The sequence below is a fragment of the Hemitrygon akajei genome, chromosome 12 (genome assembly GCF_048418815.1).
Source record: "Hemitrygon akajei chromosome 12, sHemAka1.3, whole genome shotgun sequence".
Classification (NCBI taxonomy): domain Eukaryota; kingdom Metazoa; phylum Chordata; class Chondrichthyes; order Myliobatiformes; family Dasyatidae; genus Hemitrygon; species Hemitrygon akajei.
Window position 1 is genome coordinate 13,061,415 of NC_133135.1, and position 16,009 is coordinate 13,077,423.

Genomic DNA, 16,009 nt, shown 5'->3' on the forward strand with positions numbered 1-16,009 from the left:
ATAAAATTTGATGGTAATCTTGTGAGAAGTTGCTGGGATATGTTAACCAACAGCATAGCCAAGAAATGTGCTTCAAGAAATGCCTCAAAATGAAGGAAAGCTGTAGTGGTTTGGAGAGAGAATTCCTGAGGGAGGATCACGGCAGATGAAGGAATACTAGCTTATAGTATTTCAGCTTGACCTTTCACACTGAATATAAATCAATATGAACTGTAATAGTTAAAGACATGCTACCCCATGTTCTCAATTGATGAAGCTCTTGGCAGTGATTGATACACAGCACTTGAAAGATTAAAGGTTAGTTTTATTTGTCACATGCATATTGAAACACCAGTGAAATTCATCATTTGCATTAATGACCAACACAGTCTGAATATATGCTGGGGGCTGGAATGTCAAAATATTAAATTCCTCTCTTCCCATTAATTTTGAGAGAATATATGTTAGACTGTGGTTGCTATGTAATTTATATTATAGACTGCCAATATGTAAATAAGTTTCTTGCATTATGCTGCAACCAGTATCTTCGTAATCTTGCTCCTCGGACGTGCTGCTCCTGTTTACTGTGTGTGCTGTTTTCTCAGAAATTTTCCATTTGTTGTCCTGCTTTCAAAGATCCATATATATTTTACTTGCCATATTTATGCTCACAACTTCCCAAATCCTGTGCTGCCTCCTTTTTTCATAACAATTTCCAAATTGTTTAATAGATACTGATAGATGTTGAATACCTCTGCACATTTGAGCTTGCTTTATGACTGTAAGACACATGAGCAGAATTTGGCCATCCATCAGCCCATGCTCTACCATTCCATCATGGCTGATTTATTATCCCTCTCCTGACTTCTCCCTGTAACCTTGAATGCCTTTACTAGTTAAGAACCTATCAACCTCCCTTTTAAATACACTCAATGACATGCCTGCCACAGCTGTCTGTGGCAATGAATTCCACAGATTTATCACCTTCTGGCTGAAGAAATTCCTCCTCATCTCTGATCCAAAGGGACACCCTTTTATTCTGAGGCTGTGCCCTCTGAATTTAGACTCCTCCAGATGTTGTAACACAACTGTGTCCATTACAGCTTGAAGGAAAATTGGACTGGGTAGTCTGGGTGTGGGTGTTATTTCTTTGCTGTTAATAATAGACGCGATAATATCATTAATGTGCTCAATGCTCATTTCATTAATGATTGAAATTGGTATGAAAATATGCAACTTACAGCCCATGACCTCACTTGCAGTAAAACAGGGTGTAAACTCCATCCATTGTTACCAACTGTGCGTAAATTAGTGTCCTTTCTGGTACATAATAAGACCAAAAGACATGGGAGCAGAATTAGGCCATTCGACCCATTGAGTCTTCTCCGCCATTCCGTTAGAGCTGATTTATTATCCCCTTAACCCAATTCTCCTGCCTTCTCCCTGTAACCTTTGACATCCAAGTTGATCAAGAACCTATCAACCTCGCTTTAAATACATGTGACATTGCTGTCGTCGTCTTCATTATACCCCCCTGACTGATCACTGATCTGTTTGTGCAAGCAATCAATCCTCTGATGATGAGTTGTTTGTTTTAGTTGTTCACTGCCGTAATCATTCCTCTAATCCCTGGAAGCATTATGAAAGTGTAGCTTATTTGGTTTAGGGCCATTAGAGAGCACGGGAGTTATTGAGAGGGCAGAGTCACTCGAAGAAAGTGATGTGGCCAGACACAATGAAAAATGCTTGCCCCTCTCCCCTGAGTTTTCTCCTTCCACCATGGTACCCCTTTAAATAGTTGATGTGGCTGTAATGAAGAGTGTACTTTAAAGCGAGACCTGTTTCCCATCAGTTATAAGGCTGATGTAGAACTGAAAACTACAGCCAGCTGCCAAAAGTTCACAGCTTAAAGTAAATTTTACCATATACTGTGCTGAGAATCATTTTCATGCAGGCATTGACAGAAAAGGTAAAGAAATATGATAGAATCTATGAAAACAATACATAAATAAAGATTGACAAGCAACCAATGTGCAAAAGAAAAAAATGTACAGATTTAAAAAGATAATACTAATAACCAGAGTTGTAAAAGAGTCCTTGAAAGTGAGTTGGTAGGTCATAGAATTTGTTCAGAGTTGAGTCTGTGAAAGTTACCCATGTCGTTTCCAGACCTTGATGATAGGGTCGTAAAGAGAGCTTTTGGTACATTGGCCTTTATAAATCAAGGTATTGAGTACTGTATAAGAGTTGGAATGTTATGGTGAGGTTGTATAAGACATTGGTAAGGCCGAATTTGGAGTATTATGTGCAGTTTTAGTCACCTAATTACAGGAAGGATATTAATAAGGTTGAAAGATTGCAGAGAAGGTTTACAAGAATGTTTCCGGGACTTGAGAAACTGAATTACAGAGAAAGGTTGAATAGGTTAGGACTTTATTCCCTGGAGTGTAGAAAAATGAGGGGAGATTTGATAGAGGTATATAAAATTATGATGGGTATAGATAGAATGAATACTAGCAGGCTTTTTCCACTGAGGCTAGGAGATAAAAAACCAGAGGACATGGGTTATGGGTAAAGGGGGAAAAGTTTAAAGGGAACATTGCGGGGGTGGGTTTCTTCACACAGAGAGTGGTGGGAGTGTGGAATGAGCTGCCAGATGAAGTGATAAATGCAGGTTCACTTTTAAGAAAAACTTGGACAGGTACATGGATGAGAGTTGTATGGAGGGATATGGGCCAGGTGCAGGTCAGTGGGACTAGGCAGAAAAATGGTTCGGCACAGCCAGGAAGGGCCGAAGGGCCTGTTTCTGTGCTGTAATATTCTATGGTTCTATGGGTAATAGCTGTAGCTGAACTTGATAGTGTGGGACCAAGGGTTCCTCTACCACCTGCTTTGGTGGTCTTAGCAATAAGAGAGCATGGCCTTGTATAGTGGGGGTCCTTGATGATGGATGCTGCTTTCTTGTAACAGCGCTGTATTTAAACTGCCTGCATTTGCCCCTTACTATAGTCATATTCATCACTGTAGTTCAAAAAAGGTTCAAAGGTACACCAAATCAGCACAACATATCCAAGTTATTTTAAATATAAATTGATAAAGCTTAATCATTTTTGAGTTCAATTGGTCATAAAATTAAATGCAGAGGCATTTACTGCACCAGAAATAAGTAAAATGCAATTTATAGGCAATGGAGTACAAAAAACAAGAAGAAATCAGTGAGCTTGTTTTCAGCTACATTTAACAGAAAAACTGCTTTCACATTTTCTTTGGGTTGTGTAGTGCATTAACACTCATTTTCTTAGTCTTAGAGATTACTGCTGATGTGTCGATGCACAGTTCTTCAAGACCTAGTAGTCCCATGCTGAATGAAACAAATGCAAGGCTCTCCAGCAGCCCACCAAGATCTGCTTCAGTGTGGGGAGGTCTTGCCTCCTCACACAAAAAAGGTATTGTCTGTTTATTTTACCCTCTAGTCAGGCTTTTATTTTGATTGCACTGCTGACTTTAATTCTGAAATACAGTTGGACCATGTCAGGGAGGGCAGCCATATTGTTTTTTGGTGGAGATTTTCAGATGAAAGTGCATATACACAATCCTGTGTTGTAAAAACATAAAACATAGAAAACCTACAGCACAATACAGGCCCTTTGGCTCACAAAGCTGTACCGAATATGTCCTTACCTTAGAACTACCTAGACTTACCCATAGCCCTCTATTCTTCTAAGCTCCACGTACCTCTCCAGGATTCTCTTAAAACAGCCTATCATTTCCGCCTCCACCACCATCACCGGCAGCCCATTCCATGCACTCACCACCCTCTGTGTGTAAAAAAAAAAAACAAAAAAAAAAAAAAAAAACCCTGACATCTCCTCTTTACCTACTTCCAAGCACCTTAAAAAACGATGCCCTCTCGTGCTAGCCATTTCAGTCCTGGGAAAAAGCCTCTGACTATTCACATGATCAATGCCTCTGTCTTTGCGCCATCAAAATCATCGTCTTTTTGCTCTTGCTCAATTGTGAGTGCTGCCCAAATAAAGCATCTGGTGCTTGGACACTAGATCCTGACTCCCATGGTCAGTGGAGCGGAGTTTGGCTTACTGCTGAATTTTATACTTCTATTTCACACACAAGGAGAGCACCACGCCCCCCCCCCCCCCCCATATCACTTTCAACTGACTTTCAGTTAACTCTCCGTGAAATGTTGTTCTCTAAATTAATGGAAAATGAAAATGTTTAATTTTGCCACTGCATATCAACATCTGTAATCCTGGATGCAGTTTGATTACATAGCTGAACTCTTATTACTCTGCCCATAACAGCACCATCCCCTGCAATTTTCAGTCCAGCAAGGTCTTGACTGTTCATTCCCTACTACCAATGCTGCCAAACCACTAAGTTCCTTTCAGAATTCCACCATTCGTCAGCAAGAGCTCACCATCTAGACCATACACTCTTCTCAGTGCGACCATTGGGAGGGAGGTCTTAGGCCCTACACCGCCAAGCTTTAGGGAGAGTTATTACCCTCAACCATGAAGTTATTCCACAGCCTACAGACTCACTTTTAAGGATTCTACAGCTCACGTTCTCAGTATTATTTATATATTATTTATGTGTTTTTTCTATTTGCACAGTTTGTCTAATGCTCATTGGTTGCTTGTCAGTCTTTGTGTGTAGTTTTTCATTGATTATATTGTATTTCTATATTCTACCCTGAATGCCTGCAAGAAAATGAATCTCAGGTGACATATGGTGACATATACTTCGATAATAAATTTACTTTGATTTTGATAATTTTCATTTTCCAGTTTGGACTCCTAACTCTGCATGAGATTTGAGTCGAGTCATGTTTATTGCCTTTTGCACAAGTACATGTGTACACAGATGCAATGAATAACATGCAGCAGCATTAAAGTTGAAATACATTATTATCAAAGTATGTATACTATATACAACCTTCAGATTCATCTTGCAGGCATATACAAGACAAAGAAACAAAATGGAAACTATTTTTAAAAAATTGTCAAACATGCATGTGAACAGTAAGTACAAATTGTGCAAACTATAATAAAGTAAACAAATAATACACAGAGCATTAACCACAGTCACCAAAAGTACGTCCACAGCCACAGAGCCAGTTCACGCTGGGGCGAATGCTGACAGTTGCAGTCAGTTAAGCCCTGAATTGAGTAAATCTCGTGCAGTAGTGAGCTGAACACCACTTCGTTCTTCGCCTTTGGCTCTGATGTCTTGATCTTTTTAATTTGGCTTGGTGTCTAAATCGGCCAAACATTGGTTCATTTTTTGCTTTCAGACCCAGACCCCGCTGCTTCAGTCTGGCCCCAAGTAAGCTCCAGCTGTGGTCGAAGTGGCAGCATCTGCATTCTCAAGGGTCCCTTTTGCTGAATCCACCATACAGATGGTTCAAAAGCACGACTCCCAAAGGGAAATTACAGAATGTGGAATGTAGTGACCATAGTCCAGAAAAAGTGTAATTAGTTATTAATTTTGTTTGCTGCCTGTAAAGTGTTGCCATGTCTCACCAGCACCATCTTTACCAGAGCATCATGGGCAAGTAGTTTCAGAAAAGCAGCATTCTCAAGAAAAACATAAATTAATTATAGGTAAAACAACATTTTTACAAGAAAGCTCACAATTAGAACAAAAATGTCAATTTTAGTGCAAAATGACAAAGTGCTTAATATATTTTTTTTAACTTCCTGAATTTTTTTTTGGACTGGGATGGAATTGGTGCTGATCAAGTTATTTTCATGGAAACATTGGGAATTTCCTTTTTCTTCTTTGTCACATTTGGAGCCCAGGTGCCAAATATCTCCTACTTCCTCTTTTCTTTTACCCAATCAATTAAAACCTAGTGTTTCTTCATTAGTGTGTCAAGTTCATAACATTTTAATTTAAAAATTCCTTCCCAGTAAAATTCTTTTCATTTGGTTTCTACTTAAGTTGCCTCTTTTACACCACCGAAAAAGAGAAAACAAGCGAAGTACAAGAGCGTTATCTCCGACGTCTTCGATGGTACAGTTGTGAGCTCTGTGCAATGTCTAACCTGTGATCGGGTAAGTGTGCATTTTGTTTTAACCAGCGTATATATTTTTGTAGACTATTCAGGACAGAGACTTGCATTCTCCTCTATCTTTTAACCTATTGAAATTAAAAGATACTATGTCTGCATATTTGAAAATGTGCAGTAGGGCCAATTGCACCTTGTATGTTGCTGTTGAAAATGGAAATGCTTGAAATAGAAACACAAGATTCTGCAGATGCTGGAAATCCAGAGTAACACACACTAAATGCTGGAGAAACTCACCAGGTCAAGCAGCATCTATGGAAAGTAATAAACTGTCCTTTATTAGGACTGGAAAGGCACTTGGACTCTTACCAATCCTGATGAAAGGTCTTGGCTGAAAGCATCAACTATTTATTCCTCCCTATAGATGCTGCCTGACCTGCTGAGTTCCTCCAGCATTTTATGTGTATGACTCTGTTTAAAGAAGAGCTCCAAGAGACCCATGGGTATGGTTATACTTCTAATACCTTTCATACTCTTTGAGAATCTTTATATTTTGCCTTTGCTACTTTATTGACTTATTTTGGGAGCACTGGTCAGACTAAGACATACACCACATTTGAGTCTTGGGGAACACTGAGGAACAAAAGGACCTTTAAGAACAAGTCCATAGGTAGACAACATGGTTAGGAAGGCATAAGGGATACTGGCTTTCGTTAGTGGGGGCATTGGATGAGTAACTAGGGAGGTTATGCTCCAACATGAAAACTTTGTCAGACCTCAGCTGCACACATTTCAAGAGGGCTAGAATATAAAACAAGGATTTAATGCTGAAACTCTATAAGGCATTGCTCATATGGAGTATTGTGAGCAGTTTTGGGCCTCTTATCTAGGAAAGGATGTGCTGGCATTGGAGAGCATCCAGAGCATGTTCATGAGAATAATCCAGGGAATAAACGGTTTAATGTATGAGGAGCATTTGACAGCTCTGGGCCTTTACTCCTGGGGTTTAGAAAAATGAGGCAGGATTTCATTGAAAGCTACCGGATTTTGAAAGATCTAGATAGAGTGGACATAGAGAGCATGCTTTCAATACTTTGAGAGTCTAGGACCAGAGGGCATAGCCTCAGAATAGAAGAATGTCCATTTATAACAGAGATAAGGAATTCTTCAGCCAGAGAATGGTGAATCTGTGTAATTCATTGCCACAGGCGGCTGTGGAAGCCAAGTTATTGGATATATTTAAAATGGATATTGATAGGTTCTTAATTAGTAGGGACATCAAACATTGCAGAGAGAAGGCAGGAGAATGAAGTTGAGAAGGTTAATAAATTAGTCATGATGGTATGATGATGCAGACTCGATGGGCCGAATTCTGCTCCTATGATGTGTGCACATCTCTGGTCACTGTGCTGCAAGGAGGATGTGATGGCACTGGAGAGGGTGGAGTGGGTATTTACCAGGATGTTGCCTGGGATAGAGAGAGACTGGTGACAATGATAGTTCTGGTTGAAGCAAAGGAAATTAAAAGCTGACATTGACAGCAGTATATCAAGTCGTGAAGGTTATAGATGGTGTGGACTGTTGGATCCTTTTCCTTATATCAGAAGTAGACTGAACTGGACAACATGGATTTTGGGTAAATATGTGAGGGACACCTTCTCCCAGAGAGCGATAAGTACATGGAATGCACTCCTTGAGAAAGTGGTTAGAGTAGCTGAAAGCATTAAAGAAGTATGTAGATAAACACTTAGATTGCTGGGGTGTAGAGGGTTGTTAATGATGTACTGGGAGATGGATTTAATATGGCAGGGTGTTTACTGGTTGCAGTGGGCAAGTTAGGCTACATGGCCTGTATCTATGCTGTACAACTCAATAACTCTATCGGTGAACTTTTGCTAATGAGAATTTCTGCTAACTTAAGGTTTCTCAATCCTAATATCTTTGCGGTGGATTTCATCTGCATCCACTTTATGGCCTTGACACTCTTCCAATTGTTGTCAAGCTGTGATCTGATTATAGCTGTTCAGTTTTTGGACAACACAATGCATTGGCCATAGAGGTGATATAGTACAGATTCTTTAGAATAATGTAAGATCTTAAAGGGTTAAATTCTGTTAGGTTACATAAAAATTGCCTTCAATTCCATTGAGCTCGGTGTAGTCCAGTAGCCACTGTTAGTGTAAAAAGATGTTCTCATTGAAACAATGAATATTGAAAGGCTTGGATGAGGTGAACATGGAGAGGATGTTTACAATAGTAGAAGAGTCTAGGACCAGAGGGCACAGCCTCGCATCCCTTTATATCAGAGATGAGGGATTTCTTTAGCCAGAGGGTGGTGAATCTGTGGAATTCATTACCAAGGATGGCTATGGAGCCCAAACCATTGGGTATATTTAAAGCAGAGGTTGATAAGTTCTTGATTAGTGAGGGTGTCGAAAGTTATGGGGAGAAGGCAGGAGAATGGGGTTGAGAGGGATAATAAATCAGCCATGATAGAATGGCGGAGCAGACTCAATGGCTAGATGGCTTAATTCTGCTCCTATGTCTGATGGTCTTATGCAGTACAAGAGTTACAAAAATACATTTATTGATTGGGAAATCCAGAAGACAGGGGAAGGGCATTAAATTAAATCCAAGCTATTTTAGGATTAAATTATGGAGCCTTATTTGTGCAGTTGAGTTGTGGATGTTCTTTTCTTCATCAAAAGATTAGGAGTGCTGGAGTTCAATTAAAATGTGGAGGTGAATAAATACGTATTGCTCAGCATTATCAATGAATATACTGTTGATCGAAAGGTGACTGAATGGTGTCCGGATACAGATCAGCTTTAAGTGGTAGAACAATCAAGGGCTTAATTGCTGCATCCTCTCCCTGCGTTTCAAGAGTACCAAAACTCGATAGGATATTAAAACATCTTTAAAAGTCAATGCCTCAAAAAGAACCCCCTTATTAAGGACCCCCACCAAACCGGATGTGCCTTCTCATTGCTAATATTCAGGCAGGAAGTACCGAGTCTGTAGATCGACACTCAGTGTTTTAGAATAGCTTCTTTCCCTCCTCCATCGGATTTATGAATGATCCATGAATCTATTAACGCTACCTCAATACTTTTTGTACTATTTATTTATATATTTTTGCATTTATAGTATATATCATGCATTATATTGCACTGTACTGCTGCAACATAATAACAGATTTCATGACATGTAATGATTCTGAACTGAACTAACCTGACCATTAACTTGTTTAGCTCTTGTTGTACATCTTTAATTTTGAATATCAACTCTAAATAAATAAGTTACTTACTTAATATGGAATTTAAAATATTTTTACAGCTTACAGCTATTTTGATCTCAGTATGAATTGTTTATGGCAGCCACCCCAATATAGGGGTGCATGATTTAAAATTAGTCATTTAATCTCCGGACAGCTGTAAGAACTAATAGGGGTGTCTTTGTGCTTGCAATCTTTAAATCCCTGCACTTCTATAGAATAAATAGGAAGCCTTTATTCTATAGAAGTGTGCAAGTGTCAACTGCTTGGGGTTATCCTCTTTTGATGTGTTAATAGAAAAAGCTATTGCATCTGTTTTAACATTAATTTAAAATAAGGTTCATTTTAATTTATTTCACTAAATCATTTTTTGTACTTGGCGAGGCAGAGTTAATATCTACATAGTTGGCTGGGACAGAGGAAATCTGAGTGCAAAGGTTAATCTGGTTTATGCTCAACCAGACTGCTTTAATTCTCAAAATTGCAAGTGACCTTCGTCTACTATTTATGGAAGAACATTTCTTTCAGGATGAGAATGATGATTGATGTATTTTAACTCTATGGCAGTAATTGTAAACTTAGGCTGAAGATATCCTGTTAGTGTGATCCAGGGACATCTGTGCAAGGCATATAATAATGCACTGTGGGATTAGGTACCTTGAGGGATTTGATGCATTATGTAAATAGTTCTCTTGTGCAGGGTGCAGTTTTCCAAGCAGACACGGACTCAGCAGAAATGCCAGTTTTTACGAGGGTGTGTGACTGAGAGCACTCGGTAAACACACTCCTTACACACATGCACATTTATACACGCACACACTGCCTCATCATTCTGCTGTCGTTGTGCTGAGTGTACGCAGTTCATAGGTCTTCTCCGGTGTATTCTCATAATGGGTTCTAAACTGAGCTCGTGCGTTCTTTCTGGCTTTGTGATTCCTTTTCCACCATATACAGCAGAATATTCCATTTCTTTAGTATTGGGGATGTGTTGTTTGTATACTGTATTAAAGGTAGATACTTCTGTTTATTTTGTAATATGCTTAGAACTACATAGTGGGGTGCATCATATTTTAATTCATGTGTAGTCTTAAATTAACTTTGTGGGTAATTAAAGATAGTATGTTCTATTGCCTAATAAATGGGACTCTTCGCTCTCAGTGTGAGAGAGATCAGGGCTGCTAGGAATTCACACTAGACAAAGTATGGAGCTATTTGGTGTTGTCTGGTAGATAACTATTTTAAAATATTGGCAGTTTTCTTTTCACTAACTTTTGTAAGTTTGTTTTTTTGATGTACTTAATAAACACCCCTACAACTAAAGTGCTAAGTGACTTGAGCCATTTTTTCTCTGGTTATAAAAGTCAAGGCCCCTGGGATTCTTTGACTCTGGAATTGTTTGACACTGATACTGACATTGCTTGTCACACTAAAGTTATTGATTGCTCAAGGTAATCATTCTTCTGCTTGCTGCTGAAAAAAGAATCCCTGGGGTAATATTATTGGTAATTATTTTACATACTGGACGGAGTACTTGGCCAAGTACTGAAGACTTGTGCTGACCAACCGTCTGGAGTGTTCATGGATATCTTCAACCCGCTTCAGCAGTATGTGGTACTTCAAGCAGCTTCAAGCTGGCTTCAGTCATACTGGTGCCCAAGAAGATCATGGTAACCTGTCTAAATGACTATCTCCCAGTGGCACTTGCTTCCACAGTGATGAAGTGTTTTGAGAGGCTGGTATTGTAACAGATCAACTTCTGTCTGAATGGCAGCTTTGATCTGCTCCAATTCACCTACTGAAGCACTCACACTACAGCAGATGTTATCTCATTGGCCTTCACACGACCCTGGAACATCTGGACAATAAAGGTGCATACATCAGGATCTTTATCGATTACAGCTCAGCATTTAACACCATCACCCCCTCTAAACTAGCCAGTAAATTCCAAGATCCGGGCCTTAATACCCCATTGTGAAATTGGATCCTGGATTTCATCACTTGCAGACCCCAGTCAGTTTGGAATGGCAACAACATCTCTTCCCCAATTTCCATCAGCACAGGTGCACCTCGGGGATTTGTACTTAGCCCCCTGCTCTACTCATTTTACACCTATGACTGTGTGGCTAAGGTCAGCTCCAGCACTAGATATAGGTTTGCTGATGATACCACTATTGTGGGCTGCATCAAAGGAGGGAGATTGAAAATTTCTCTGAGTGCTGCAATAACACCCTCTCACTCAATGTCAACAAGACCAAGGAACTGTAGACTTCAGGAGAGGGAAACCAAAGGTCCATTAGCCTGTTATCATTGGAGGATCAGAGGTGGAGAGGATCAGTAACTTTGAATTCCTGGGTGTCATCATCTCCTGGGCCCATCATATAAATATTATTGTGAAGAAAGCACAAAAGTGCTTCAACTTCCTCAGGAGTCTGCAGAAAATTGGCATATCATTGAAAACCTTGGAAAATTTCTATAGACATGCAGTAGAAAGTGTGCTGACAGGCAGCATTACAACCTGGTATGGGAACACCAATGTTTTTGAGCAGAAAATCCTACAAAAGGTAGTGAATTTAGCTCAGTACATTGCAGGTAAAACCCACCCAACCATTGAGCACATCTACATGAAACATTGCTGTAGAAAAGCAATGGCATTGAAGCATTGAGAATAACATCAGCAAGTTTGCTGATGATACTAAGCTGGGTGGCAGTGTGACATGTGATGAGGATGTTAGGAGAATTCAGGGTGACTTGGATAGGCTGGGTGAGTGGGCAGATACTTGGCAGATGACGTTTAATGTGAATAAGTGTGAGGTTATCCACTTTGGGAGTAAGAACAGGAAGGCAGATTATTATCTGAACGGTGTAGAGTTAGGAAAGGGAGAAATACAAAGAGATCTAGGAGTCCTTGTTTATCAGTCACTGAAGGTGAATGAGCAAGTGCAGCAGGCAGTGAAGAAGGCTAATGGAATGTTGGCCTTTATTACAAAGGGAATTGAGTACAAGAGCAAGGAAATCCTCTTGCATTTGTACAGGACCCTGGTGAGACCACACCTGGAGTATTGTGTACTGTTTTGGTCTCCAGGGTTAAGGAAGGACATCCTGGCTGTAGAGGAAGTACAGCGTAGATTCACAAGGTTAATTCCTGGGATGTCCGGACTGTCTTACGCAGAGAGGTTAGAGAGACTGGGCTTGTACACGCTGGAATTAAGGAGATTGAGAGGGGATCTGATTGCAACATATAAGATTATTAAGGGATTGGACAAGATAGAGGCAGGAAATATGTTCCAGATGCTGGGAGAGTCCAGTACCAGAGGGCATGGTTTGAGAATAAGGGGTAGGTCATTTAGGACAGAGTTAAGGAAAAACTTCTTCTCCCAGAGAGTTGTGGGGGTCTGGAATGCACTGCCTCGGAAGGCAGTGGAGGCCAATTCTCTGGATGCTTTCAAGAAGGAGCTAGATAGGTATCTTATGGATAGGGGAATCAAGGGATATGGGGACAAGGCAGGAACCGGGTATTGATAGTAGATGATCAGCCATGATCTCAAAATGGCGGTGCAGGCTCAAAGGGCCGAATGGTCTACTTCTGCACCTATTGTCTATTGTCTAAAAGCAGCATCCATCATCAAAGATCCTCACCACCCAGGCTGTGCTGTTTGCTCGCTGCTGCCATCAGGTAGAAGGTACAAGAGCCTCTAGACTTGCACCACCAGGTTCGAGAGCAGTTAATAGCCCTCAACCATCAGGCTCTTGAATAAAAGGGGATAACCACACATTTAATTTGTATTATTATTTCATGCTCGTTATTTATTGCTATTTATTTATATTTGCATTTGCACAGTTTGTTTACAGTTAATAGTTCCTGATGTTTATAGTTTATAGTTACTGTTCTATAGATTTGCTAAGTATGCTAAAAAAAAAACTCCAGGTGGTGACATGTACGTACTGTGATAAGAAATTTTTCTTTGAACTTTACTGTTCCTTAGATTTTTTTTAAACCCAAGGTCCATGTATTTTTGGTAATTTGTTCACTCGGGTCATGAGAGTGTGGAATGAGCTGCCAATATAAGTGGTGCATACAAGCTCAATTTCATTGTTTAAGCAAAGTTTGGATAGTGTCATGACCTCAGCCCCCTCCTCTGTGAGAATCGCAAGAGAGAGAGAGAGCCTTACGGTTTGGAATGTGGGCTGGTGGGCTGGTCGCTCAACAAGACAAAAGCCTCGGACATAGCCATTGTCTTGGGAGACACCTTTGTGGGATAAGGAACTGGCCTACGTGCAAAATCTCAGGGCAATGTGAGATGGGTGATGGGGGAAGGATTGCCTCGCCCCCCCCCCCCACCCTGATGGACATCTACAACCCTGCCAGTCCAGATAAAAGGTGGGCTGCCGAGGCGGGGCGCCAGACGCACCAGAAGACGCGCTTGAGATCCTGTGACAGCGTTTTGATAGCGACAGCTGGTGGTGGGGTTCGTGTGCGTCTTTTCCTTGTCTGGGATTGGTGACCCCACAACGGAAGAACGGCTTAGCTACAGGGGAGGCCACAGATGAGCGTTCATTCCCCCAACGAGGCTCCGATAAACCGAACTCCTCCAGGTTGGAAAACCTGTCGGGTAACTCTTTCATCCCCCCCTCTCTCTCTCTGTCTAACAAAAGTGCACCAACGCGACACCACAACGACGGCAGCGGGTGAAACTGCAGTGACCGCAAAAAGACTTTTAAATATCCAGTAAACAATATATATCTACATTACCCCTAGACAACGATAGAGCTTATTTCTGATTGATTATTACTATACCTGTGCTTTAGATTGAGTTGTGACGACGTATATGATCTGAATGTTTTGTATTAACCATACGTTTGTGCCCCTTTATAAATAAAAATGTTTGAAAATAGTAGCATCAGGCGTCGGTGGACCCATCTATCTTTGCTGGAAAATTACCCGGTTACTGGGGAACGTAACAATAGGTTCATGGATATTAGAGGTATGGAGAGCTATGGTCCTGATGCAGGTTGATGGGAGTAGGCAATTTAAATGGTTTTGGCATGGACTAGATGGGCCAAAGGGCATGTTTTTGTGTTGTACTTCTTTGAGCATTTAATGCAAAAGGAACTGTATATTGTGTGTAGGGAAAAACCAGCCCTTGTAAAAACCCTGCAATTACCAACTGATAGCAGAGTATGAATGCTATCCATTAGCAGTTTCCCTTTACATTAGTATTTAGCAGGTTTAGTTGTCAATGTCTCAGTTGCTCTAATCCTTTCGTTCTCCCTGTAATTTAGATTGTCCCCTAAAAGTGACTCTCCCCTTTGAGCTATATTGCTGGCACCGGAGAGGATCCAGAGGAGGTTCATGAGAATGATCCCGGGAATGAAAGGGTTAACTTATGAGTAGCATTTGATAGCTCTGGACCTGTACTTGCAAAGTTTAGAACAGTGAGGGAGATATCATTGAAACCCACCAAATATCAAAGGGCCTAGACAGAGTAGACATGGCGAGGATGTTTCCTATAGGTGGGGAGTTTAGGACCAGAGGACTCAGCCTCAGAATAGAAGGACATCTCTGTGGAAAAGATGTGGAGGAATATCTTTAGCCAGAGGGTGGTGAATTTGTGGGAATTCTTTGCCACAGACAGCTGTCATGGCAAATAAAGTGGAGGTTGATAGGTTCTTGACTTTATTTATTTATTTAGAGATATATTGCGGAATAGACCCTACCAGCCCACTAAGTCGCACCGCCCAGCAATCCACCTATTTAACCCTAGCCTCATCAAAGAGCAATTTACAACGACCAGTTAACCTACTGACCATTTGTCTTTGGACCGTGGGAGCAAACCAGAATACCCAGTGGAAACCCATGTGTTCATGGGGAGAACGTAGAAACTCCTTACAGAAGATGCCAGATCTGAACTCTGATGCCCTTGGCTGTAATAGTGTTGTGCAACCATAGTAAGGATGGTGCGCTCAGATGCAGCGGCCACTCAGGGTCCAATCAAAGGTGCTTTTGTTCATCTTGCAAGTCTTTTTTATGATTGCAAGTCACTGCTGGATACTAATAACATCAAGTACTGCAGGACTATTCCATCAGCAATAACTCTAACGATGGAACTAGACTTATTGCATACTCTTGTTGTTTTGTCACCTGCACTTATTGCGTACCATTGTGCTGAGAAGGACATTTTTATTGTGATCGCAAAATTCTGTTGGACATTGGTATCGTAGAATACTGCAAGTCTAGCTCACTGGTTCATTGGCATGACCAATGGCAGGGGAGCTGTGTTGTCTCAGCTGTAGCAAGGCCTAGGCCCAGGCCAAGGCTGCGGTGTCCTTGTGGCAGTTGCCCAGGGGAGGAGAGACCAAGGTGGTGTTGCTCTCCAGTTTGCTCAGTGCTGCCCTCTAGTGTTTGCCTAGTGGGTGAACAAGCTGGACCAGAACAACTTGCCATCAATCCAGTCATGCCACATAGGGACTTGTGCTATATTACTTATTTTTGCTCTTTGTGATTGTATGTTTTTTTCTGAAATTGAAACCATATGTGCAATGTGCTGTGTGTTATTGGTAATGTATTTTGCACCTTGACCCCGGAGGAACACTGTTTCGTTTGGCTATATTCATGTTCTCCCCAGGACAGCATGGATTTTCCCGGGTGCTCTGGTTTTCTGCCATGTTCTAAAGACGTACAGGTTAATAGGTTGATCAGTCACATGAGTGTAATTAGGTGATGCAGGCTC

At 40.9% G+C, this 16,009-nt stretch overlaps 1 protein-coding gene across 2 annotated transcripts in view; it reads left to right on the forward strand.

Annotated features, from left to right (window-relative positions):
• usp33 (ubiquitin specific peptidase 33) overlaps positions 1 to 16,009 on the forward strand; it is a 118,845-nt gene that overhangs the window by 38,494 nt on the left and 64,342 nt on the right. For both annotated transcript variants that reach the window (XM_073062583.1, XM_073062582.1), the window contains exons 12-13: positions 3,282 to 3,425; positions 5,941 to 6,053. In XM_073062583.1, coding sequence (XP_072918684.1) covers positions 3,282 to 3,425; positions 5,941 to 6,053 — 257 coding nt within the window. The remainder of the gene's footprint in view (positions 1 to 3,281; positions 3,426 to 5,940; positions 6,054 to 16,009) is intronic.